The sequence below is a fragment of the Pagrus major genome, chromosome 4 (assembly GCF_040436345.1).
Source record: "Pagrus major chromosome 4, Pma_NU_1.0".
Classification (NCBI taxonomy): Eukaryota; Metazoa; Chordata; class Actinopteri; order Spariformes; family Sparidae; genus Pagrus; species Pagrus major.
The window spans coordinates 34,884,025-34,911,212 of NC_133218.1; the positions used below are offsets into that span (position 1 = coordinate 34,884,025).

General features: G+C 45.9%; 1 protein-coding gene across 1 annotated transcript; it reads left to right on the plus strand.

The window, feature by feature from the left end:
- On the plus strand, window positions 1-26,997 carry wtip (WT1 interacting protein). The gene is made up of 8 exons (XM_073464692.1): window positions 1-1,852; window positions 8,116-8,217; window positions 18,355-18,422; window positions 19,655-19,717; window positions 20,036-20,166; window positions 20,675-20,726; window positions 21,672-21,740; window positions 23,342-26,997. Exons 1-8 carry the CDS (start codon window positions 352-354, stop codon window positions 23,492-23,494), a joined length of 2,139 nt encoding a protein of 712 aa, XP_073320793.1. The 5' UTR covers window positions 1-351; the 3' UTR covers window positions 23,495-26,997.
- Window positions 26,998-27,188: the final 191 nt, after the last annotated feature.

Consider the following 27,188-nt stretch of genomic DNA (forward strand, 5'->3'; position numbering starts at 1 on the left):
CCGTGAGCGAAAACTAGAGGAAAAACCAACAAGGGGAAATTCCTCCGCGCAGCGCGCCATTGACTGTAAAGACCTTTCAACTTAACAAAAACTGAAGTTGACAAACGTATCCCCTGTCGGCTGAAACTGTGAGAAAGAGTTTGTTTTTTCGGGCGAAAGGGCGCAAAAGCAGAAGGGAAGACGATGCGGCACACGGCGGAGCTTCGTGCGTCCGTCGGTGGTTTTGTGTAAACGAGGCTGAACCGCCGCGTTTTGTTTTGATTTCCATGTGAAATGCAATTAGTGCTCCGCGGTGCTCGCTTAGTTTGGCGGAGCACACTCTGAACTTGTTTCTCGCCTCGGGAGCACAACATGGAGCACTATCAGGAGGATCTGGGACTCCGGGCCAGTAAATTGATGGAGGACCTTTCCCTGTACGATGCCTACAAAGACGGGATGTACAACGCGAGGAGAGACTTGGTGATTAACCCCGATTTGGACTTTTCGGCTCCGGCGGTCGCGGAGCATAAAAGTAAGCCAATGAATGGCACCTCTGTGCTCCACCAGCAGCATCACACCGTGGAGAATTTCACGTCTGGGAATAAAGTGTACAACGCGGCTCCGGTGCGCCCCGTCAACTGCGCCCGGACCGTTCCTGTGGATTTTTGTGCCCCTCAGAGAGACGCGGTTTATAATGAGGAGGGCTGCTGCACCAAATCCGAAGTGGCTCTGCCGTGCTACACGGGCGCTTCCGAGAGGCACAGGAGGTACTCTCTGGAGGTGCAGGGCCACAGGTACAGCACCGGCTCCACCTTCGACGGCGTGCCCCTCAACAAACCGGTGGCTCTGCCCGGCAACAGGTGCAACAGTGTCTGCATCACCAGCAGCCACGACGGCAGGTACAACGCCACCAGCCCCCGGTCCAGCCTCGCGTCCTCCCTGTCCTCTCAGGAGCAGAGCAAGCATGCCAGCCCGAGGTCGAGCATCAGCAGCCCGCGCACCAGTCTAGTGGTGCCGGGTCAGGACAGGTACACCAGCCCCAGGTCTAGTTTAGTTCACTGTGAGGGCAACAGTGTCCTCAGTCCCAGATCCAGCTATGCAAGCACCGCCAGCGACACGAGTAAACACTCCAGTCCCCGGGCCAGCCTGAACAGCTGTGACTGCTGCAGCAAGCCCAGCAGCAACCGCACCAGCGGCATCAGCATGGGCTACGACCAGAGGCACACCAGCCCCAGGTCGAGCACGGCGAGCCAGTACTCCTTCACCACCAGCCCCAGGTCCAGCTACTCTGACTCGCGGTACGGGCCCGTGGTCAACCATGATCTGGAGGGGGCGATCCTGCACGCAGCGCCGCTGGCGAGTCCTCGGTCCAGCATCTGCAGCCAGGACGGGAGCGCAAGACCGGGGACCACCGCAAACTGCGTGGTCAGCCCGCGCTCCAGCATCTCCAGCCACAGCTCCAGAAGTTCCCGCAGCTCCAGGGGGTCTATGAGCACCTACCCGGAGCTGCAGCTGCCCTCGCCCAGGTCATCGATGCTGGGCAGCAGTTTACACGAGGACACGCTGCTGCAGGAGTTCGGAGACTCCAACGGGATCCAAAACCGCATCCACCTGCAGGGACTGTCGTCGGTGCCAGAGCCCCAGCAGCAGTCAACCCAGACCGGGGGGACTGCGGAGATGACCGCGGGGTCGCCGTCGTCATTTAGCTATGGGATATCCACAAAAGCAGCGTCCTCAGGCCAGAGGTTTAAGCTGCCCTACCAGGTGACCCCCAGCCGAGAGAGTGGGCCGAGCCAGGCGGAGAGACGGCTGGAGGCGCTCACCTTGGAGCTGGAAAAGGAGTTAGAGATGCACATGAAGAAGGAATACTTTGGTAGGTAGTGTGGAGTTCAGGTTTGGTTTCTAATGAACATTTGGGTCTTTTTCAAAACTTGCAAGTAGACATGATCAGAAAGCAAAAGATCAGGACATGCAAACATCTGATGCTTAATCAGGAGGTTAAAACCAGAGTTAAAATGACCAGCACCCCCTTATCAATACTTTTCTATAGGATGAGGTCTGGTTCTGTGGCTAACGAGAGCTCCTGGGAGAACATGAACATTTGCCAGTGCTCGTGGCTTCCTGCTTGATATAAAATACTTCATTTGGTGGCAGCATCTGAGCTTCAGATCGGGCAAACCAACATGTTGTCATGTAACACACACCTTCTCCTCAGGTGCTTTGTGCTCGGCTGTGATGCTCCCACCCTGACTCCGTCCCCCCTGTCCTCCTCCAGCCCTCGCAGGTATCTGTGAAGGCTGAAGCATTGCTCTCAGGAAAAGCACACAGCCCAAAATTAAGTTTCCCTTTTATTGTTTCGCTTTATTCTGCTGAATACAATGAGTTCTCCATGGCAGCATTTGAACAAACATGCAGCAGCACTACAGAGAAATGTCATGTGTAACTGGAATTGAAAGACAATAGCGTTTGCTGCTGTTCTCTGTGCAGGAAGGGGTTATTTATAGCTTTGTCATCTCTTCAAGGTCTATTTGTCAACCCGCTTATGCCACATTACCACTAACAGGTCCTTCTGTGGCAGATAAGAGTGGCTTTGCAGGGCAATACTAATTTCTGTCTTGGCAGAGCTAACATTTGCACAGTGCTGCACCTCGCTGAATGGACCCTTCTGTTCTGCCACAGCAGACAGCCTTCGGTCATTCAGGACAGCGCGGTCTGGATTTGTTGCAAAACGCAGTTATCATTCTGGAGGAAGGAGTGCATATTGTGGTCGGTGGTGCAACTGCGAGACCGAATGTGTTGGGGTTCACCAGCGGCAGTAACGCGGCCACAGAAAAGCCTGCTGAGGAAGTTGCTGTCTACCTCTGAATTAGCAGCCAGACAAATGGCTGCAGCCCGGAGAACAGTGGCTTGTTTTATAGCCAGCGCACTTGCTCAGAGTGAGGCCGAGACAGCTGTTGATTTGTTCCAGAGGAGCAGGTGAGAGGAGGAGGATGGAAGACGGGAGGGAGGAATGAGGAAGGACGGCGAGGCGGGGGAGAGATAATGAAGAGAGAGGGAGAGAGGGTGGAATCAGATGGAGATGGAGGGAGAGAAAAAACGCAGTCAGACACTCAATAGAGACAGCTCTGTTTCCGTAGCGACAGTGTAGAAATTGATCGCCAGGTTTTTTTGTTTTTTTTTAAGGGGGGTTGGGGAGGCCCAGCGCTGCCTGCCAGTGTCCCACACTGCCCGGCTCGGCTCAGCTCGGCTCTGCTCTGCCTTGTGTGGCCTCTGTTTGTTGTGGTGGCGAAGGAGCTGTGAATCAACAGCTGGCCCGATACAAGCCTGCAATTGAAGCGGCAGAGGGGAGGGCCACCCCACCCCTTACCCCTCCCCTCCTCTCGTCTCCTCCACCACCACCACCGCCACCACCCCGCCCTGACTCCCCCGCGAAGCCCTTCATTAACCAGCCAGTGGGGAGTCGGGCAACACCAGACACTTGGCACACGATCTTGGCTGGCGGGCCAGACATAGTTGGTGGGGGTCAAGTCTGATCACCTGCCCAGAATTATAATGGCAGTAGTCATGCACACACACACACACACACACACACGCTGACTTATGGAGAACAGCACACTGACACATTTGTGCTTTGTGTACACTGTACATGCACAAATTGCAGCTGACATCAGATAGGATGTGTAATTATTCTTAAGCCTCACTTTAAGTTTTGAGCCCTCAGTATCCTCTGATGTGTCAAACACTCTCAGATGTCTCACAAGTGAAGACCTCTCTCCAGCAAGTGACGTGGTATTTCCAGGCTTTGATGCCCTGAAGGCTATCTGCTGCGCTCTTGGTGGGGCCGTGATTATTTTTTATTGGAAAGATAAATGAACCTGCTCCGTGTGCAGTAACCCAATCACTCCCGTAAGACGTGCACAGGTTCGTAAGTGTCCAGCAGCAGCTAAAAAATATGCAGTCCGTCCCTCTACCCATTTTTACATTTCATTTGTTTGATTGACGCTCCTCACGTATCCGGCTTATATCTGGAGACTGGTTCTGATATTGTGCCGCTGGAAGTGAAAGTCGCACAGCGAGCGGTGGTTAAAGTTTCATGAATCAGGCTGTGGAGAACCTTCTTACGACTCGCTGCACGTCCTGTGTTGTGTTCAGCGATGGGAGGATATGAAGTCGAGTGATGTATCAATGATAATAACAAAGTGTATTTTTCACGTCCTCTGTTTTTATTTCATCATCAGACTCATCAGTGTGAATCTCAGAAGCATCGGTAAGCCAGCGTCGAGCTGTGCGATCGAAAAAACCAAACCTTACAGCTCGATCTCAACAACAGTGTGCGGTTCAAAAGGTGCAGGGATGTCTGTGCATCGAGCGGTGCCGTTTTATTTTTAACCCCAGTGAATGCACAACATCCTGTCCTTGCCACATGGACATGTTATGAAATGGGTGCATGAGGGATTCAGCATCCTGTTTTTTAAACGAGCAGCTTCAGTCATTTCCCCCGCTGTCCTGTAAAATACCCACATCCTCACTTATAAGACACTTCCCGTGCTGACAAATGAAATCTTGACAGTGTTGCCAGCACATTCTTCATAGTTTTATTTTAAGAAACCGCAGTATAGCTGCAACCAGAGGGAATAAAGTAATGAAGGTAAATCGATGTGGCTTTATAAATAAATAATCCTTTTTTTCTCTTCCTTTTTTCCCCCAGTTTACCCGCTGGGTAGTGAGTCAAAGCCAGAGAGCCGTGTCAGTAATTGCACGGCTGTAGATTCATTCTGTGGGAAAGAAATGGAAAAAATAAGACAGTAAGGAGGGAGGATTTTTTAAAATATAGCTGCCTGAATGTCCTCATTGTGAAGCTAAATGATTGTGCGTAAGAATACGGAGACACGACACACACACCTACCGTCTACACACTTATCTCACACCTGACATCAGACGGATGTGCAGTTGGTCGGTCGTGCTTGTTTGGTTCACGTGAATACATGTTGAAATCCCGGAGGAAACCTTCAGTGTATGAAAGCGACAGGAGGCAGGATGACACTAGAGAGACGAGTCATAAAAAATACAGAGTTTGTTAATTATTTTAGGACAAATGATGAAATCTGCAACTCCACCCAGTAACGTTCACAATCTGTGGAGTGGTGCTACAGCGAAAGAAGCTTGTCCATTGTTGTCATCGCCAAAAAAAGGAAGTGTGTTGTTCTGATGCAGCAACAGTTACAGGAGGAATGGTCATGGTCTGGCTCGTTTTGGCTTATCTAACACTAAACCTAACACTCATCAGCCACATGCAATAATATAAGATTAAGAGTTGAGATTTAAGTATGAGATGAGGTAAAAGGGGAAAATTAGGTCGTGACAGTGGCAGAAAGTGATCCAGCAAAGTAAAAGATAGATACAGTCGCACTAGAAAAGAACAAGATCGATCAGAAAAACAGAACCAGGATCTAAATTCAGCATGTTACGTGGTCGTGGGCGCCTGTGTTACATGCGATACAGATCAATTTAACATATACAGGTTAAGCTGTTTGTGCTGCTGAAGTGGAGAGGAAAACTCAAATCAAGAATCTTAAAGAAAGAAGGTTTAATTAACATTTAGTAAATGCTATCCGACCCAAATGAAGCATGTATAATTAACTGGGAGTAAATGTTCAGTGTGTGCACGATTTTCTCATAAAAATAAAAAGGCTCTTAGTCGATAAAGATGTCTTCTGTTTACACAGTGGCCTAATGTTCACCCAAGCTGCATTGATGGAGGAACATTTCATGCATGGCGTATGTGTGAATGGGAGCAGGGATTGATATCTAGGGTTAATCCGTAGAGTCAATTTCCAACCACAGGCCTTGTAACATTTTCTGGGAAAACGCTGGTTTTGAACGAAAGCACGCGCACGGTTATATCCGTCAGACGAAAGACTTCTCCCTCCGACACTTTCTTATCCTTTAATGTTCCACTTAACGCATAAAATTAATGTTTCTGATTCAAGTAGATGATAGAAAAACGTTACCTCTCTTGCAAACCACGCAGCGATGAATCATGTAAGTTTATCAGGATGACATTTACACTTTTATTTTAGAGAAATAGTTTGAGATCATTATAAGTTGACTCGTTGTGTTCTTATCGCCCATTATGTTCTCTTATCTTTGCTGAGTGCTTGAGTGAAGTCACGAGTGCAGGTCTCGCCAGGAAACGCCAATATTTGACTTTGATTCCGATGAATTAATTTTTAATCAGGTTTAAAAGGGAAGACATGTAACCGGCAGGTGGTTTTCATTGTACCCTTGTCCTTTATCTGTTCCCTACAATGTCACTGCTGCACCGGAGCTGTTGGGAAAGGGATATTATTGCTTTAGATAGCCCGGGAATTCCCACGATTACGTCACAGAAAGCGTGTCCCTGCTCTGAATCCTAAATCCAAGATATGGAATAATTTATCTGTAGGGGGAGAAGGAGGAGGAGGTGGTGTTGGTGGTGGTGAGCAGCTCCCTGTCGGGATCTTGTGTCCTGTCGGCACTGTGACCCTGGACTCACCCCACCCAGGCTTTGACCCTGCACTCCCTGAGGAATGTGACCCCAGTGGAGGTCGTCCTGTGCGTGAGAGTTAAGAGATCGTTAGTCTGCTGCCGCTGCTACATCCAGATAGTTTTATGCCACTGTCCCCTCCCCCATTTCATAACTTCATCATACTCTCTGGAGCAGGTTGATTTAGGCTAAAGTAGGAGCACTTGTGTACCTGTGGCTCGCTGGGTTATTCTGACCTCGGTTGGTCAGTGCGTCGCTAATGTCACCCTAATGGTAAAAGTGCAACATAGTGGTCAGGCGTATTTTGTCGTATACAAAAAAATATTTTCTTAAGGTGGTAAAACTGCTCTGAATGTTGCCGGGCTACAACTAATGATTATTTTCTCAATTAATCGGTTAGTCGTTTAGGCTATAAAATATCAGACAATGGTGAAAAATATGGATAAGTGTAGAAAATATTCTCATTGACGAGACAAAACCAATTGATCAGTCGTCAAAATAGCAACAACTAATCCATCAATAGTTGCAGCTCCATCTATGCTCCTGCATGTAAATCTACAAATCGCAGACTTTTTTTTTTAACTAGATCTTCGAGATGTTCACGATATTAAAAACAAAGGACAAACAGGGAGCTGTACTCTTGTGCATGAACGCGACCCCTGTCCTGTGTGGTTCACTGTAGGCGACTTGCTGGACATGGTGACACTCAGACGTGAGCAGACAACATGCTGCTCTTTTGAATCCACAAAATCAATACTGTTATGGCTACAGCTGTCATTAAGAACAACAAGGTCGTGTCATCAGTGTTGTTGCAGAGAAAATGGCTGTTTGTGCAACCTTTGGAGCACATTATATTCGCATAAGGGCCCTGAAAATCTATTTTCTTGAGTACTGCACCACAAAGTTGTTGGTGGTGCACACATTGTGTCTGGCCTTCCTGACAATCCCCTCACCACTCCACTGCTTTTCCTGCCAGAGTATGTTAATATGATCGTCAAGTAGTAGTCCTGCCTTCAGACGGTGTGATGTAATGCATGTGTTTGGATGGAAATCATTTTAAGAAATATTACTCACACGTCTCTCCTTCAAAATAGAGTGTGTGTGTGTGTGTGTGTGTGTGTGTGTGTGTGTGTGTAATTGCTGGTTATTGTTTGACACAGTTTGATTTCGGAGCTTGACACGTTTTGACATCTCTGAGTTTCATTTTGACGTTTGTCTTCAAAAGCGACAGCAGTGGAGGGAAGTAGAACTTTTTTCTTTCTTCTTTTTTTTTTGCAGATATGGCTTGGCAGAGTTGCTTTTTTGATAAGTTTCTCAGCAGAGCTCCAACAAAAGTGTCAGAATATCCAGCGATTGTTTGATTCTAATGGTGCACGCTCGTTTTAGCAAGGCACCTTCAATGAGTAGTACAACATCCACTCAGTCTTAAACTTGTTAGCATAGCATTGGTCTTTAGGATGATGTGTAATTATAACAATGGTAAAAAATAATGTGTTTTCTAAATGATTCCCAGGAGATATCCAGGAGAGAAGCTCTTCTTCCACTGTTGCATGCCAAGTACTGTGCTCAGGACACAAAACGTCCACTAACTGACCGCATGTCTCTAACAGGTATCTGCGTCAAATGCGGGAAGGGCGTGTACGGAGCCAGCCAAGCCTGCCAGGCCATGGGGAACCTGTATCACACGAACTGCTTCACCTGCTGCTCCTGTGGTAAGTCAAACTGTTCGATGTAGTGAAACAACTGTGACAGCTGTGGGCTGTCATCACCTCAGTGCATCTGGCATGTGAGCGCAGCCGTTCACCATAGTGGCCGATCTGGTGCCAAGTCCGCCGGTCAGAGCAACATCTTGTGTTAAGACCTTTTGTCCAACATTTTTCGGTTTTGACCTTTTTAAACATACAGGAAGTAGTGACTGCCCTGTGTATTTGATTGTCTTGACTTTTCTGTAGAGCTGCAGGTAGCAGGTTTGAAACGTCAGAAGCTGCATTTGATTTGGTACCTTCAGCTTCCCCTGTCGTCTGCTTTCTATATTTGGAGACCAGACTGGTGGACCAGAGATGCTGTATAAATGTACCTGATAGTTTACAGTTGTTGCACTAAATTTGATGTTGGCACCTCAAAATTACCAGCTTCAGTCATCTATTTTCAGCCAGCCAATTAAATCAAATTGCCACTCCTCTTCTCTTCGTCGTTGTGTTCACACTACCCAGTCTCTGTTCTGGAAATGTTCATATTTTGTTGCAATCAGTGAACAGCGAGTAGCGCAGACATCATCATTTGTCTGCACTAAGGGTTTTTTCAAGGTCTGACACAGTGGGACCCACCTCAGGGGAATTTAAACGAAACACTGACACCGTCACAACACCAACCATCCACAAACCCCTCATTTCCATCTGACATTCAAAGCTTTAATAAATATTTATAATGCAACATGAAAAGGTTAATATTATTAGATTTTAACACTCCTGCTATTCTTCTTCTTCTTGAGTTCCAGTGATGTTTTGGAGGATGTAAGGATGAAGTAGAAGTAGTTGCTGCAGTCAGGATTCAGTTAGTTACGCTGTGGGCTACAGCTGGAGCCTATTTGTGTTTACAAGTTAGCTATTAGCTATAAAAGAAGATAATTCTCAGGCAGGTTTTGGACATATATGGAGCGTCTCTTTTAAATGAATTCAAAGCAGATTCACTGACATTTATTTGAAATGGACATTGGAGATAAGGGAATTATAAGTTACAGTTATGTGCATCATGTCCGTGCCTGTCTGTAAGGCGTATGCACGTCGTTGCCAGTTGTAGTTATCGGGTGCTAATGGTTTTAAATACATTAATTGTCTCCATGAGTAGTGTGCCACGACAGCCGCTGCAGCTGCAGCCTCTGATAAGCCGGCAGAATCATCGGGACAAACTACAACAACCAGCCTCACACATTATCCTCGCCTCACATCTCTGCCTCCGTGCAACATCCTGCAACACTCCCTCACATTTTGAAAACCTCTGGTCTGCAGGGAAGATATGCTCACAGTTGCTATGAGCAGGTCATGTTTTTTTGTTTTTTTTACAAAGGGTGAGGACATAGTTTGATTTAAGCACAGCTGTGTCGATCTCACCCAAGCTTCTTTGTGGCCGTTTGTCTGATTCTGCCCCAGGACAATGATGCCTCCGTTCTTAATCTCTCCTACAAAGCTACGATTGGTCGATTGTTTCTCCAGCCGGGGAAAATAGCCGTCAATGAGCGGACATGTAGGGGTGATCGGAGGTCTGGAGGCTTTAAGTTTGTTTGCCGCTCTTCAGGTGATTGAAAATCCACGAGTCTGACGCTTCAGATGTGTTCGTGCCTTTGATGCATCCCACAACGCAGATGCTGATGCAGCGTCAGTCAATATCAGAAAACTTAGAAAACAGTGGGAAAATGTGGGATAACGCTTCGGTTTGTGTCCAGCTGCCTTCCACCTTCACCATCTGCACATAAGTGTGTTTTTTTTTTCATACCACGTTGCTCTAAGCTTCAGCCCGCCGCTGTCTCTGCTGAAAAAATTATCATTAGCATCACCAGCTTTCTGTCAGAGGTGGTGTTACGGCCCAGGATCAAAACAATCGGCTGCTTAAAAAAGATCCTCCGGCCTGAAGTCTATTTGGTAGAATAACAGGGAGGCTCAGTTCTCTCTGCAGCAACAAAGAAATGAAATGCCGACATTATTTGGTCTTTAAGACTGTAATTAAATCTGTTCTTGTGCTCACAGTATAGATAGTGTGTGCGTGTGTGTGTGTGCGCGCGCTGAACGTCCCTGTCACTCGACTCCAGCCCTCCTCTCCTGTTTCCCGGGGAAACAAGAGGAAGATGTCGGGAGAAAAGCTTTTTAGGCAGGTTGCTCCCATTCATATGTGTAGCATACATGGATACTGATCCTCCACCCGGACCCCACCCCCCTCCGGCTCTGGGAGAAACTGCCTATAATTTACATGTAACCAAAGCCAAATTCTTTCCGATTTATTGTGTGTGTGAAGAAAAGAGGGGCCAGATGCTGAAGTTGTGGGGTAGCCTCTGACCTGGTTCAGGTCTAAGTGCCGTTTTTAGGGTTTGTTTACACTCCAAAAATAAAGGTTGTTTGTAAAAATAATTTGATTATTTCCTCGAGGAATGACTGGATTACTTCTGAGGATGGGGGCGATTGCGTCTTAAAATAGCTATGTGGGACTTTATTGCCGTTAGACAAAGAGCACAGACGGCTCCCTGAGAGAATTATTGTGTCCTTTTTATTGGAGGAATCGTGTCCAGGATTAGCTAACAAGCCGTTTTCTGTGCTCAGCGCAGGTCGTCGTTGATAGCTTCACAGGCCACCTCGCCTCTCGAGATGGTTTATTGGTAACGTAAACTCCGTGATGTATCATTTGACCTCGTGTGAATGGGAATGTTTTCTTTTGGCTAGTGTTTTGAAGGCCTCTGAGAAGTTTAGTTTCAAAGTGGCTGCACTTGTCATAACACAATCCGGTGATTTATCAGGAGCTACGTTCCGATGTTCCTGTTTGTTTTTTGGTTTTCTTTCTCTTTTTTTCTTCTCGAGTCGGGGTCCTCCTGGAGTCCGGAGCTCCAGAGTGAGGCCGAGTTTGCTGAGACATTGCTCGCTGGTAGCCTTGGGCTTTGTTTAACCATGCATAATTGAGCCCTCCTCTTGGCTTACTCCCATGGTTGCACCCTTTTTTCATGAAATGGCCAAGAATGCAAACTACCCCCCTCCACTTCAGCCAGCCTTCCCTGGAGGACCTCAATCAGACAGTCACAAAGTGTACCAGACCTGCTTATCAGAGGGGGCAGGACTGGCATGGGCTCACATTAAACGGCACATGCACGGAGAAGTAACACACAAAGTTCATGTGCAGACACATGCACACAAGTGGAAATGGTTTCAGGTTTCCGAGGTCAAAGCCGTTTGGATTTCCTCTTTTAAGAGTTGCATTAAATATCATTATTTCTTTTGTACCAAAGTACATCTGCTGAGGCACGTTTTTATGCAAAATGTTAAAGAGCACTGCTCCCTCCTCTCACAGCTACTATTTTAAAGCGCCATTAAACAAAGTATTTGTGTCCCCTCTGCTGCTTTAACAGCAGCAGGACAGTCACCGGGTCTGTTTTCCACACAGAAATGCACTTTAACTGGAGTGAAATCATATTTCCGTGTGACTCTAAGTCAGAGTGTTGCTGAAAATAAGCACGCCTTCTCTGGATGAAATAATGAAAATGAAAAAAATAAATAAACATGCTGCTTCAGGCTGGATGAACAGACTGTCAACCGCAAGGCTGATGACTCATTTCTGTGTTACAGTAATCCGAATGGCCTCTGAAAGCACTGGCAGCGGTGGAGAGCTCAGGGGCTCGAATTCCTCAAATCTTTCACTGCCACCAGTTGCATGTGCCAGGCAGCGGAGATGGGAAAGATAAGAAACCCATAGCTCTTTTGTGTTTTGTTCCCGGAGGTGCCAAGCACACAATTTACATGCACACTAAGTATAGCAGCGTTATTAGAGATAATTGGGCTGTGATAAGAGTAAGGCGATACTCCTATCAACCACATTAAGTTTCATCTTTAACATCCAAACATCTGTATAGATACATACCACTCTATATATAGTTGTGAAATCCAGTAGCTTGTTAACTACCAACAAGTGTTCTCATTAGCAGGAGGTCACTGAGCTGAATGCTAACAAGCCTGGAGCATTATTGTATATTTGCCACCCTTGATTTAACCTTTCCTGGTTTGTTTGGACTGGCAGCCGTACAGTTGACTTCCTCCTCGTCTTTAAAAATAATAACAGGCTGCTGTGAGTCGACAACGCAACTAGAAAATGTGTCACAATATTTCCCCTCGATATGAGCCGCAGCTCAGTATTATTTTCGCCGTTGATTAATTTATTTAGCTTTTTTTCGTTGGCATGAAAAGTTGACTGCATGTGAGCCTTTCTAGCTCCAGCACACGGCGCCGCAGCCCGTTACCTCGTCGTTATGCCTCAATATTAGTTTGTTCTTTAGCGATGCCACTCTGTTTTCTCTGCTGCTGTACCAAAAGTCAGCCTACTGTCCTTTTTCGAACATGACGTGGACAGGTTTAATGGTGTTTGGAGGGTTGTCGGGAGTAGTTTTGTTCAATTCTGAAGCACATAAAAGTACTTTTGCAGACATTTCACATAAAATCCTCAAAGCACTCAGGCTACAAGATGAGAAAATAACAGTGCATTACAGACTGGAGGATATCATTAACATTGTTTTTCCAGTTGAGCTACAGAGAGAGAGCTGTCTCTCATCCCTCTCCTCAACATCGCTTCTTTTTCTGCACAGTCGAGGACATGTTTAACTCCGCAGTTGTCACCACATTTCCACCAGCCTTTCCCTCTACTGCTGCACTTCAAATCCAGAGGCTACACCAGCTATGTGGCTAAGTCCTGTCTTTTTTTCCCCCCCTCCTTTTGTAGATCTGTCTCTCATTGTCCGCTATGAGCCCACTTTGGGCCACTCAATAAAGAGCCGACAAATTGCTTGCAAATATCAAACAGGTTTGAAAATATCATGATGTCCTGCAATCGCGTCTGAAATAATTTTATATGGGAATCATACCAGCACACACGTAATCAGAGCCTGACATGACACCGTGCAGGAATATGTGTGTTTTTTGGTTTCAGTGTTGCTTTGCCCGGCTCGAGAGGGCACGGCAGGAATAACCGTTCAGAACACGTTGATGTGTCACCGATTTGAGTGAATCACTGCATCATTCACAGTGGATGATATGCTCACTGCTGCCCGCCTTTCTCCAAAAATACTTGAGACTGCAGGCCTGCACAGGTTTGTCAAGGCATGGTGTAAAAATAAAAAGCTCCTTTTGTGAGCAAATCACCAAATTTATATGTCCTTCTAGTTTGGCCACAGCTCCGGTTTCTCTGCCAGAGACAGGAAACAGAAAGACTGAGTGATGCATCCCACCAGCAAGAGCAAGAGCTGTACCTCCTAGTCGACTGGTTTATTGTCAGTGACAGCGTGACAAAGCTATGGTATAAATACTCTGGTGATAAAGTATAAATAACAGAAGACATCCTGTTGTGTTTGCCTGTTAGTGTGGACATTTTTACAAAAACATGTTGAAACACAGTCCTCAACTCTGCTCTCGGTCCTGAGAGGGGATGAAACGTGATGTTGACGTGCGATTAGCTCTTTCATCATGAACGCCGGCAGGTCTGGGTCTGTTATTGTCCGCTCAGAAGTCATTACTCATTCTGACTGCACAGCCAGAAATCACAGATGTGATTGTTTGTGGTGTTTAGCTGCAGCCAGCGCCTACTGTAAACTGCTCGTTTGGTCTATCAGGCAGTATCGAAGATGTCATACACTTTATGTTACACGTTATTAAAAGCCCATGTACCAGCCCATCCAGAGATTACAGATTTAATCCCCAGTTACTAAGACATTTGACACAAACTGATATAACATTTTGGTCATGTAGTCGCCTCAGTATGAGCTGGAGTGTGTTGCCAGTTGTTGAATAGTTGCAGACGAGAGCTCTGCGATTAAAATAAAGTCGTTGTTTTGTGTTAGTAAGTAATTTTATGTTTACTGTGTCTTTTATCTCCTAATGAAGCCGACTCTGATTGTACATCAAACACAGATCATGTCAGTGGTTTGCTAAAGGAAACAGATCCAACATATTTCATATATTAATTAACGATTAATCCATAATCGATTGTTGAGGCAGCCGACTATCGACTCAAGAAATGACTTCATATTTTCATCCCTCATCCTGACAGTTGGGAAGATATTTTCACATATATATTTTCACGTCAACATGAGCAATCTTGAAAATGATTAAACCAGAAGGAACAAAGAGGAACAGTTATCACATGTTGTCTCACACCAACAGGCATCTGACCAAGAGGAAGTTGACAAACACTTCTACAAGGAATGTGACCTGATATGACTCACTCTTTTAAGCTGGTCTCGGTAGATAAGTATTTAAAATGTTTGATAGGAATATTTTTTCGCCACAGCATACGGGTCCTGCTTTCATAATGGCAGCCTTGTTCATCTCCATATTTAGGCGCGACACACCCCCGCGGTTGAACCTTATCTAAAGGTCGTCATTCCAGCAGGTCATAACAGGTCATAACAGTTCATAACGTTACATTTTCGAACATCAGACTGGTAAACGTGCGACCTTAGCTTGCCATAGAGAGGAGGTTTGCTTTCTTTGGCTGAAGTGGTCTCTGTTTTTAAAGCTTTGACTTTATTTGCCTGGAGCTGAACCTCACAGATGGACCTTTATCTGACTGCACATAAAGAAATCCTGTCATCTTTGCTGACTTTAACTTGGAGAAAGGTCTGGCAGCACAGTTCTCCTTCTGTTATAGGGTAAAGAAAAACACTTTGTCTTCGTCTTTGTCTTAGACTGCGCTAAACCCAGGATGCAGCGATGGTGATCCTGCTAAAGTGTCGGGGGGAACTTGTTTTGCACATGGGGAGACAGGCCCTGGGATTAAAATGGTTAAAACCCCACAAAGGTAAAGGAAACAGCTACTAGCTTTCTAACGTTTGTACCGTTAATCTCCAGGTTAGTGTCAGAGTCACTTGTCACTTTCAGCGTGTGGGTCGCTCGCTTGGAGGTGGTTGTTGTTTGATGTAACCACTAGGGGTGTAATGACACATTGATCTGGATGGATATATTCAATGATCAACGATCCAATAGCATCGACGCAAAGTGAAAACATCGATTCATATCGCCGCCATCGTTGAGATACGGCTTTATTTTGAAATTCCCACGGCGCGTCTGAGTCACTTCATTCGTCCATGTGCAACTGATATATCTTTTTCCATGTGCAACTGATATATCTTTTTTTTCAGTTGATATAAAGGTAACTGATTGTGTTAAATGTGGATATGATATAATCTCATATCAATCGCAGGCCTCCTGTATCGAACTGAATCGAAACCGTATCGTGGCAGACTTTGTGATATTGGCAAATATCACATTGTTGTCCAAAGAATCGATATATTATCATATCGTGGTGAAACTGCGATTTACACCCCTAATGGCCACCGAGATTTTGAAAACAGTAACACAGAGACAGTGTTAGGAGGAGGGGAATGCACCCTGAAACAGGCCCAGTGACGGGCTGCATGTCAATAGTCTACATCCAGTCAGTCAGACTACCTTCACCCAAACTTTAACCGTTTCTATTGAGCCAAAAACATTCGATAGAGAGAACGTGTTTCTTTTGGATGAAGTGAAACTTTGTTCAGAGCAAGAACGCATCAACTTGCATCCGGTACAGAAGATTGTCTTTAACAGATAAAACAATAAAGTCTGATCTTTTTAAAGGGCATGAAAGAAAAAACAAACAACTTGAGACTAGAAAACAAGGTTGAAAATCCTTCTTCAGTACCAATAAAGAATTCACTCCAGGGTGTCAACTGCTGTATTGTAAAGGGTTATTGCTCCAGCTGAAAAGCTACCTGTAATTTCATCTCAGTCACCATGGCAAAAAACCACATATCCCTCACGATCCAAGGCTCTCAGCCCCCTCAGTCATTTCTTTGAGACCACTGCATTGATGTTTTTTTGGTCTGAACACCTGGAAAACCCTTCAACCGGTGAATTTTGATGGAAGTTCCAGTTCCTGATTGTGTGAACAGACTCGACACAACTGCTACACATGAGAGAAATTTAGCCGATTAAAAAAAAAAACCCTCGCCTTGGTGACACGTTGGTCCTCTTTCACCAGACCAGCGCTCATTTCCATGGCAACACCATCATTCAAAAAATTAGTGCATTAGCAGAATGAGCTCTATTTCCTTAAAATGACAAGCAGCCAGCGTCACAGAGTGCAGAGGTCAGGGCCTCAAAGCCTCGCCGTTAAAACACTGCGACCGTAAAAACAAGCGTCCAGAGCGAGGGGAGAAAATCAGTCATCATTACGTCGTCGTTAATCATTTTGTGGTTCCAACCACGTATGATTAAAGAAATGTTGTTGTCTGTTGTGAGACTGATATGAGGCTCCAGATTATGTTCGTTAGGTTTATATTTGGGTTTCACATTGCACAGCTAAGTTAGCAGAACTCTGACTTTCTTCCAGACAGATAGTAACTTGTAAACAGAGCCGCCGGTTCTATCAGTCGCAGCGCTGCGATGAGGTTCAGGCTCTCTGTCTGGTGACAAAAGGCCAGAGGAGAGAGAGGCAGGCATGGAGCCCTCCCCCCCTCCCTTTCTCGGTGAGGGGAGCGGGCAGAGAGCGGGTGTTGGAGAGGTGTGGGGGGTTGAATGGGACCAGCTAGTGACCTCAGGCAGAAAGAATGTCCCCGTTTGCTCAGTCGGCCCGCTCCCCTAGCAGCGCTCCACACAGTCATCAGCGCTGGGGCCTTTGTGTTCACCTTCCAGACCCCAAACTCCAGAGCAGAGGCCACAGACGAGCACACAGCAACACCTCGCAGCCCCTGCTGCTGCACTGTTCACTATAATCTCACTGTTCCTGCGAGTCCAGCCTCTACAAAGTCTCCGTTTTTTTTGAAGACAGTGTCTCTGAAGAGTCGCTTCGCATGGCGTTCATCCTCGATTCCCTGCTTTTCTCTCTTTGCTCCACGCCACCAAAATGCTAATTGCTCCTCAGTCTCAAAGTCTTAAAAGTCTCACCTATTGTGTGGACAGCATTCCTCGGCTGCTCCAGCCATTTATGTGGGTGTTAATGTATTGCCATCTCCCGGCATTGTGACACCGTGTTTGTGTGTGAAATACAGCGATTGCATAAATTTCAGTGTTAAAAAGAGAGAGAGGGAGGGGGGCAGATTTCCCATGCTGGGACACCCATGCTGGGACACCCATAAAATCAATGGTGGCTCGGGACGACAATTAAATCTGACTAATCCAGCAGATTTATGAGATCCGTGTGCTTCGTCTGCCAGGCTCGGGTGAAGTCATCGCGCTGCCAGAGAGACACCGCTGCTGTTAAATGAATTTGAATGGGCGAGCTGTAAGGGGTGCATGGCAGGGGGCTGCAGAAGCCAGCCCGCAGCAGAATTTCTTTTTAAGATTGGATTCAGACTTGGATTCTGATGAATGAAGACTCACCCAGAGGAATTCAACACTCGGAGCTGGAAGCTCAGTATGCTGAACCTGAGCCCGCTGTGGTGTAACCCCCCGTTCCTGTAGATGTGTTCGAAGGTGTAGATCTGTCTGCAACTTTTGACTGTTTTCACTTCTTATAGTCTTTAAAAATGTCGAAAATGATGACAAAAGACCACCGAAAGTTGGGATCCTGCAGCCGAGAAAATCTGAGTTTTTATTCGATAATGACGCGCATGATTAGCAGCGATGTTTGGATCGAATTATCCAGTTTTAATCACTTGATTTGTTTTAGCGTTGGTGTTCATGCGTGTGTCAAAGTTAGGGACATCCTCCCCTCCAGGCTGCTATTGTCGGTCTGTCTGTGAAGGGTACACAATGGCAGGGAAGGGGAATAGGCAAGGTTTTGGGGGCGGGGAGGTTTGGAAAGCAGCCTGCTGTATTGATTTTGTATGAGTTGTGAATGGATTCCTATCGGGATCAATGGTTAAAGCAATTAAACGGAGGCGCAGGCAGGATGTCACTTAGGTTCGGTCAGCCATCTGCTCCGACACTGACCTGCTGTTGTGGTTGTCGAGTAGAGAGAGGCATACAGTATGATATATTTAAAGGAATCTTGCCCAAACTATGGAAAACAGCCGTAAAAGTACCTGAAATGGGTGTCCACTTACTTTTGGCTATGTTGTGTATCTGCAGCAGCACTTTGCTTCAACTGTACTTGAATATGAAGGATTTTTGTGTCTTTCTTCGCAGGGCGGAGGCTGCGAGGGAAAGCGTTCTACAACGTCAACGGGAAGGTCTACTGCGAGGAGGACTTCCTGGTAAGTCACCTGTGTGTTTGTGATCGATTTTGGTAGCGCCGTATCATCGCCTCATGGTCGGGTCGACAGAGGAGCGATTGGAGCAGAGAGCGAGAGATTAGGATCTCGGGCCACATTCTGCAACCCTCCAGAGGAAACAGACATCGCGGCTACAATTAGGAGTTTAGCGCCGCCCCTCCAATTCCCACTAATTTCCCCCAAATTTCCCCAAGGAGCTCAATTACCCCCCGAGCTGCTCTCCGGCACTTGCAATTAAAGACAGGGAAGAGGACAGCTGTAGCTCTCAGGCTCCCGGTCCATCTGCTTCAGGTTAGCAGGGCAGATGCAGGACCTTCTCTGTCGATGCCTTCATGTTCTAAGTTTAACTCAACATGTGACAAAATGATTTCAAATCATGGAGGAAGAAGCTTACAAAAGGTTCCCGTAATGTAATGTATCTGCTGACAGTACTTCCTGTTTATCGCCAGCTTCCCCTTAGAGTTGAACCTGTTAGGAAATACTGAAATTCCTGTTTCTCTCTTTGCAATCACTGCCTCTCAGTGATGAACTGTTTCTGGAGGTCAGATGACGGGATGAGACTAATCTTCTTCCGTCGCCCTCGCACAGCTAAGACTCTGCTAGTCTGTCCCCGTCACCCCGGGGATGTCTTGAGGGTGGGGGGTTTGTGGCAGATGGTAGATCTGGAGTAGGGATGTCAAGGCAGAGGGGGGGCAGCTGCCAATCACCACCTCCCACCTCCACCTGGTAGCTGTGTCTCCTCTACCAGCCCCCCTCGAGTCATCAGGTCACGACCCTGAGTGGGCTGAGAGCTGCAGATGGTCACCTTCATTATCTGCCTGAGCTCGGGGTTTAAGGGAAAGGAGCCATCGATGAAGGCACTTCACACCCAGTTGGTCCGGGAGAGATGTTGACTAGATAGCAAACTGTATGTTTTTAAGTGTGTGGATATGATGGAAGCAGCAACCTTCTCAAGGAAAACACACAATCGGTCAGACGCCCACAGGTCACCGCTGCCTGATGAACGTGTCAGCTGAGAGACAAAGAACTCTGAAACAAACTCCTGTTAATTTAAAGAGCGCAGCAGCACCCTCTATAGATGAGCTGTGGACCGGAGCAAGTTCATGCATCAGGCGTGAAGCTGTGCACGTTCTCCTGATTGCATGGCAGCACAAAATCCTCCAGAACTCACTGCTGAGGATAATAAAACCCTTTGTGTCTCGTCTCACCCACAGTACTCTGGTTTCCAGCAGACGGCCGAGAAGTGCTTCGTGTGCGGTCACCTCATCATGGAGATGGTAAGAGCCTCATGCAAAGAGTGAATGCACGTGTTATATTAAACATTTCCCCGTCTTCTCGAGGCGTTAATAAGTCGAGGACGTTGTGCACACAGGTTGCATTGATATTAAAAGTAAGAATTTTCATTTTCTCGCGATCTAGGCCGTCGTTCACACATAATATCACTTCACCGTCACTGAGCTTCCTTTTTTAATCTGCACTTTAAGAAACATCCCCGCTGTATTATACCGCATAAACTCCGTGGCCTCGCTCCCGAGACTTAATGTTATCTTGTGTGTGTTTCTTCCCTGTGTGTGTCTGTGTGTGTGGGCGTCCAGATCCTCCAGGCGCTAGGCAAGTCATACCATCCTGGCTGCTTCCGCTGCGTGGTGTGTAAAGAGGGTCTAGATGGAGTGCCTTTCACCGTGGACGTCGAGAACAACATCTACTGTGTCAAAGACTACCACACGTAAGGATGACATCGATCTGCTTTACGCAGTGATGTAATGTGATGACTGCACGGCAGACTGAGGGCTCACGAGCGAGGGATTTTTTGGGATTTGGAACATGGAAACGGCAGTTTAGGGCTTTTCACACTGCATATCCTTAGCCGTATGCCAAGAGTTGACCCTGGGATAACCTAAGCTCACGGCTTTATGATTCATACTGCACTTCTACTACTCCTCTGTCGGAGCATATGACTAATGTTTACACTCTGTTTCACATCGGCACCTTTAAGCCCTGTGTTAAGTAGAAGGTAAGTAAGATTGTTCAACGCTGTGGGCTAAGTGCCGTGTGAAAAGCCCTTTTTTTTGTCACAAAATGTACTCGCTCTACTCCTGCTGCTCCGTATTGACCTGGTCTGAACTGGAAAATGTGCACGATGTGTGGAAGAAACAGTCAACTGATTTCCACTTCAAAGAGAAGAGGAGAGAAATTTTTCCAGTCTGTAATTTTTGTTGTCACTTTCATGACAGGGTTTTCGCTCCCAAGTGTGCCTCCTGCAACCAGCCCATCCTCCCGGCCCAGGTAAGGAGCAGATCTAACAACAATAAAGGCACATGCTGGCTAACAACTCGCACTGAAGTCCTTAGTTATCAAACTGAAGACACATTTACAGACTAGATTACGGAGATTCAAAGCTACACATCTGATAAGACTTTTCTTTCAAAGTGAATATTTAGCATTTTTAAAATTCAGCCTTTCATGTGAGATAAATGTGCCTCAGGCAATGATCATCTTGGTTTCTATTAATATGCCATGTAGCAGACAAAGTACTGATATCTTTCCACTTTCACACTTGACAAAAAACTCACTAACATCCACCAACACCTGGCTTTTTGTCTTTAATGTGAATGTGTATAATCTGTATTTACTCCTGGGTCAGATGACTCTGCAGTAGCCACGGTTGTTTATTGGCTGTGATGAAAACACAACACCCGAGACACGCTGATTTTCACAGACAGACTGAAGTAAATGATGTTTTAAAAAGTGACCACCGTTACATTGCCAGTGGCGTCCGTCTTACTGCCCGAGCCTCTCTTGCTCTTGCTTCTCGCGCCTCTCAACAGAGATTAAAAAGAAGCGAGATGTAACACTTCTTTGCTGCTTTCATCATCAGCTCAGGAATAAAACAAATTCAGAATTATATTCACACTTTTTAAAACAAGTCAAACATCTTCCTGATCTAGTCTGACGAAGTGTATGATCTGCTGCTTTCCCTGTGACTTCAGCACGTTTGTGATGATAAACTTGATGCACAAGAAAAAAAACAGAAAGACAAACTTCTCTCCTGGCAACAGGAAAGGAATCGATAGCTTATTTTAGCGGGTTTACCTACGTTTAAAAAACCTGCGTATACACACTAATTCTGGTGGAATCATAAGATAAAACTTAAAAATGAAGAAACAAGTGTATCTTTTCTACACTACACTGGTGTAACGGGAACGTCTCACTGTGTGTTTGTCCCTACAGGGCTCTGAGGAAACCATCCGGGTAGTGTCCATGGACAAGGACTACCATGTGGAGTGTTACCACTGCGAGGTGAGGCCTGTGCACTGTCCACACACACAAAAACAAACACACACACACACACACACAGGGTATGAGTCAGAACAGTCTGCGATGCATGTGATTTGACTCGAATCAATTCAGCATCGTTCTGTATGATTCAGTTTTTCAGGCTGTTTGTGAAACCGACACTTAATTCACACTGTTTAGCCACACACATCGGATCGCGCACATCCACTCAGACCCGCAGACACAGTGAACCTGGGTAAGAGCTGCAAAATCGTGGGACGAGACCAGACTCTGTATTGTAGTGGCGAGAGTGAATCACCGCTGCAGTCTGTTGTGGAATGAATGAAACACACACACACACAGAAAACACACACAGACGGATACCAACCCAAGGTTACTGCTCAACATTGTGACTCATTCACGAAGCGCATTCCAGCGTTGAGCTCTGAACTCAGCTGGGGACGTGTTTTTGCTCGAACCAGCCTTGTGAAATCGCAGTCGTCCTGCCACTCTGCGCCGTCAGATGTTTGGAGTTTCAACATTAATATTCTTCATGCCACCCTGAAATGATTTTTTTTTGGCTCTGCATAGTGAATATTGAATCGAGAGACAGATGTGCTCATGAGCAGGAAAAGCACAGATTGATAGACCGCTTCATAGAAATGTATCAGATCATTATGTAAGCGGTGGGTAATCATTCAGCCGAGTTGTGGAAGGGGTGGGCGGGTGGTTGTGGACAGAGGAAGGGCAAAGTCCAGAGCTGAATCACCCCCGAGGTGGTAAATTCATGACATATTGGAAAAAACTATCACGTTTTTCAGATTTCTCTAACACATGCCTCCGAGGTTGTTTTTCTTTCCCAACTTAACGAGACAACAATACTGAGCAGAAGATACAGTGAGTGCAAACTCATTCATAATACATGAATTTTCCAGCTGCTTATTCAGGTCTGAATCAGGACAGCAGTCAGTTTACGTAATCCCTCCAGCATGTTCAGGGTCTACCTCGGGGGGGTTCGCAGAATTCCTCCGCAGCTTCAAGGTTCAGTGTGTTCATTCATAAATAAATGGAATTTGCCGCGTCAACCAACACGAACATTTATAAGAGAAACTGTAGACAACGAATACACGAGACAGGACAGGACCGTCTGACCCATCTGAACATGCACAGCTGTCTGTGACGGGAACAGGTATCACTCAGGCTGAGCGCTGTCGTCACCACGAGGGTCGAGCACGACATCTCATGACTGAGGTCACAGCGTTATTGCGTCAGTCCGTCCTGCACCTCAGTGAACCCTCACTCCTTTATAAAAACTCACCCTGACTAATTACAGTTTTCTTCTTAAAATTCACTGTACCTGACTATATAACAGTATATGTGGTAATTTAGCAGACTCGAACTGAAAGGAATAGATAAATGTTTAAACCAGGATAACTGTTTTCCCCTGTTTCCAGTCTATGCTAAGCTAAGCTAACCGGCCATGGGCTGTACCTTCAAAACCTAACGGAGAGAGGCAGAGAGTCGTACCTTCTCATTTAACTCTCTGCGAATAACCATTTTCCCAAAACGTCAAACTATTCCTTTAAATAGATTTTGGGTTTACTGATTGATTGTTTCTCTTTCAGGACTGTGGTCTCCAGCTAAACGACGAAGAGGGCCACCGCTGTTATCCACTGGAAGGCCACCTGCTCTGCCACGGCTGCCACATCCACCGGCTCCAGTCGCAGGTCCCTGCCCACATGCCCCCCAGCTACCCCCTCCATGTCACAGAGCTGTGAGGGGGAGGAGGGCGGGCAGCAACTGAGCCCTGCCTCCCAGGTGATCCAAGACACCAGCAGTGGGATAAAACAAAGGCCTGCGCCCCCTCCAGCAGTTCCAGGGAAGCCTCTGAGCTGCCGCCCCTGTCCTCAACTGGACGGCCGGGCCGTGGACTAACACACACTGCGCAGCTCCCACCACAAGCCCTGTGGTCATGACAGGGCTGGGAAAAAAAAGGGTCCCCCTCCTCCTCCATCTGTGGTCCTTTCCTCCCCCCTTCCCCTGGGGTGCCTAAACCCTGAAAGCCAACACGCCGGCTCACCCAGAGGCCCCTGATGACGTCACACCTCCTGACCCCTGCACATTCATCAAAGAGAGGGTTTTTGGATCGTAGGAAGAGAACGCAAAATCGTCTCTCTCCACGCTTCCCTCTCTTCCTTTCCATGTTTTTTTCATTCCCGTGCTCTGACTGAAGCGGTTTACCGCAGTGGACGTCTAGAGAGCGCTGCTGATGTCGGGGAAGGCCAGGGAACGAGCCCCGCTACATGCCAGTGCTGGCTGGACCGGACAGACCCCAGGGTGGGCATGCTGTGCCTTCAGAGCAGGCTCTCTCCGTGCAGCTTCTAACACTGAAATGGAGCCCTGCTAAAAGGCTATGCAAAGGACACCCAGCATCATGACGCAGGGCTGGGAGTAGAAACGATTAACTCATCGCTCCTCATCCTGCACCGCCCCGAAATAACAGATGCACCGTAGCACCACAAGCCCAGAGGACCGACTGACATTCCACTTAGAAGTCTTTAGACGAGACCTCGAGAGAGATTCACAAGCAGTGTCTTAATTAATGATTATATTATGACAGAAAAAAAGAAAATTTTAGATGCACATAGATTGTCTTTTATATATGAATATATATTTTGCAGATGTTTTCCACATAAGATCATAGATGTAGATTCTGTCTCTGTTTTTTTTTTTTTTCGTTTTTTTTCGTTGTCGCCGCGCTCGCGATAGATTCAGAAGTGAAACACGCTGCGTGTCACGCAGTCTGAAGCTTCTGAAGATTTTGGGTCTGTTGTATCATTTCTCCTCCAGGACGCAGAGCCGCTCCGTGTCTGTCGGTGGGTCACAGAACCACGCAGGCTTTGTTAGGAGCGGACCTGGCTCAAACAGCATTCGTATTCAATTGTTCAATTCCACTTTGAGTATCAGACCATTCGAGCCCCAAATCACCTTTTTGGCAACAAATGTGTTCCTCTTAGTAGACAGCTACATTTGTTATATTTCACTGTCTTTGGTTAAAGCAGGATATTAAAACAGATTCTTAAACACACGACCTTCATGTACTGCATCTATAGACTTTTCTGACCTTCTGGAAAGGGTGCTACTATTTTGCCAAGTGATCACACAGAGCTCGAAGATTACGATTTAAACTTAATCTTCTAATCCGAGAGCTTATCTAGGAGTTGGTCTTTAATACTAAGATTAAGGCTCTTTGCTGGAACACTAAAAGACACTCAGCAGTCATCATAGAAAATACAAACTGTTCTCCCTCAGAGATATGCCCCAAAATAGATTTCTGTGCTTTAAACTACATGTAGTTTACTTTTAGAAACAGAAGAGCTCTTGAAGATTTGGCTGAACATTAGTATGTGAAAAATGATATGTGAAAGTGTCAGTAGTTGTGCGACAAACAGACAACATGTTGTGTGGGCCAGACCTCTGACTAAAAAATCATTAATGGATCATTTCCTTATTTATATTTATGTAATTATTTATAACTTTCCATGCTAAAAACAGAACCCTCAAGCATTCGCTGATGAAACTTCTGTCGACTGTAGTAGTTTCCTGTCACCGACACCGTCTTGAGTGTGGCATCTGGCCCGTCTGGTACTCAAAGAGGAATCGCACAATTGAATATATATTTTTGCACCAGGTCTGTTCAGGAAACTGTTTCCTGGTTTGTTTTCCAGACACTGGTTTTTTGTCATGTGAGCACTGAGAACACAGTGCGTTAACTATGAGGAACCTCCACTTGTCCGCATGCCTTAAGACAGAACAGGTATGTGTGTGTGTGTCTCGCAGTCTGCTGCTGCTGTGTTTGGGGAGGAACGGTCCCTGAGAAACCCGGAGCTGCTGGTCCCACCCGGGGTTTTTTCAGGGGCGTCCTCTCAAGTTTCCCTCGCTGGTTGTGTGCGTCTGTGTGGGGCAGACGCTTGCATGTGTGCGTTGTGTGAATGCGTATGTGTGCAAAACAAAAAAAAAAAACGACATGAAATTCAGAGCTACGGTGGTGCAGGATTGGCGCTCGGTAGATCTTTCTCCTGTCAGATATTTAAGGGAACAACTGTTTTTGAGGAAAACTGCACATGTATGCAGATAAACCCCAACTACATGTGCTTATTTCAAATATAAGCAAATAGTGTAAATGTGTGAGAGAGTGTGTGTGTGCATGTGTGTGTGAGTGTGCGCCGGTGGCAGGGCCATGGCACATGCACCTCACTGTGTTTGCAGGGCAGCGCAGCACAATGACCTCTGCCCTCGCTGATTGATTTTGACGACCGCGTTCGTTCATCGCATCCCTTCTTCCAGATGTTTGTGTCTCAATTCCTTCCTGTCTGGTACCTTATCGGTGGGGTTTCACACTTATGTTCCAGTAGCTGATATATATAATCGTCTGACTGTAGCAAACTCCACCCGTCTGGTACTCAAACAAGAATACAACAGTCACCAATTATCTTGCACACAAACACTGGCCCAGCTCTTAGTCATACTGTATTACTGTACGCGCAGGTCTGAATAAATACTACTGAATGTGTCAAAGACAGACTGAAGGCAGGGGTCACCACAGGCAGAAAAGTGCTTTCTAATGTAACCTGATGTGATGAGATTTCATTCGAATGTAATAATGATAAGTGTTTGTTCTCCTCCCCGGTTGGATATTTTGTAAAAGGACTGCATATGTGAGACATTCCCCCTTGTTATTTGATTAACCTCAGCTTTGTACAGGGGTTCAGGTCCAGTCATGTGTGCCATACTTGAAGAATGAGGCATTTTTTTTGGAAACTTGTCTGCACAATATCAACCCCCCCCCCCTCCCCAAGAAAAAAACTTAACAAGATCAGAGTGTATCCCCTTTTAAAGATGTCTTAATTCACCTGTTTTTAAAAAGTACTACTTCAGTTTCTATTGCATAGCACACAGATAGTTACCCTGTACATAAAGAGGCTAGTTTTTTATTTTATTTTTCTGTCAAAAATCACTTGGAAAGAGAGAAGACTTCCTTCTTCTCCTATACTGGTAGTTCCAGCAAAGCACATCTCGACACCTGTCACACATCTTTTTGTATCGCTAAGTGTTTTGATTACCTAGATGGTTCATAAAAAAAAAAAAAGGAAACTAGATCTATTTATCTAAACATGAAAAAAGTCTAAAGTTATTTAATGTATTAAAAATCGGGACGTATCATTTAACTGTAGATGACATAATCTGCTTTTTCAATAAAGTGGTTTTGTAGCTAACTGCAAAAAAATGTCTGTTACTCTTCTTTTTATTTCACTGTTGGTATTTTTTTTATTTATTCTTAATATTTTGTCATGTTTTCTACACAGTATAACATCCTGTTACCAAACACTGCTGACATTAAACTGCTTAACATACATACTTTACAACTTTGTTACAATTAGTGACAGATTATAATACTCAACAAAAATGTCC

Bases quoted from the DNA above. Each gene is read 5' to 3' on its own strand.
- wtip (XM_073464692.1), top strand. From the start codon at position 352: ATGGAGCACTATCAGGAGGATCTGGGACTCCGGGCCAGTAAATTGATG. The intron at 18,423-19,654 runs GTAAGTCACCTG...TCTCACCCACAG, and splicing joins ACTGCGAGGAGGACTTCCTG to TACTCTGGTTTCCAGCAGAC. The intron at 20,727-21,671 runs GTAAGGAGCAGA...TTGTCCCTACAG, and splicing joins AGCCCATCCTCCCGGCCCAG to GGCTCTGAGGAAACCATCCG.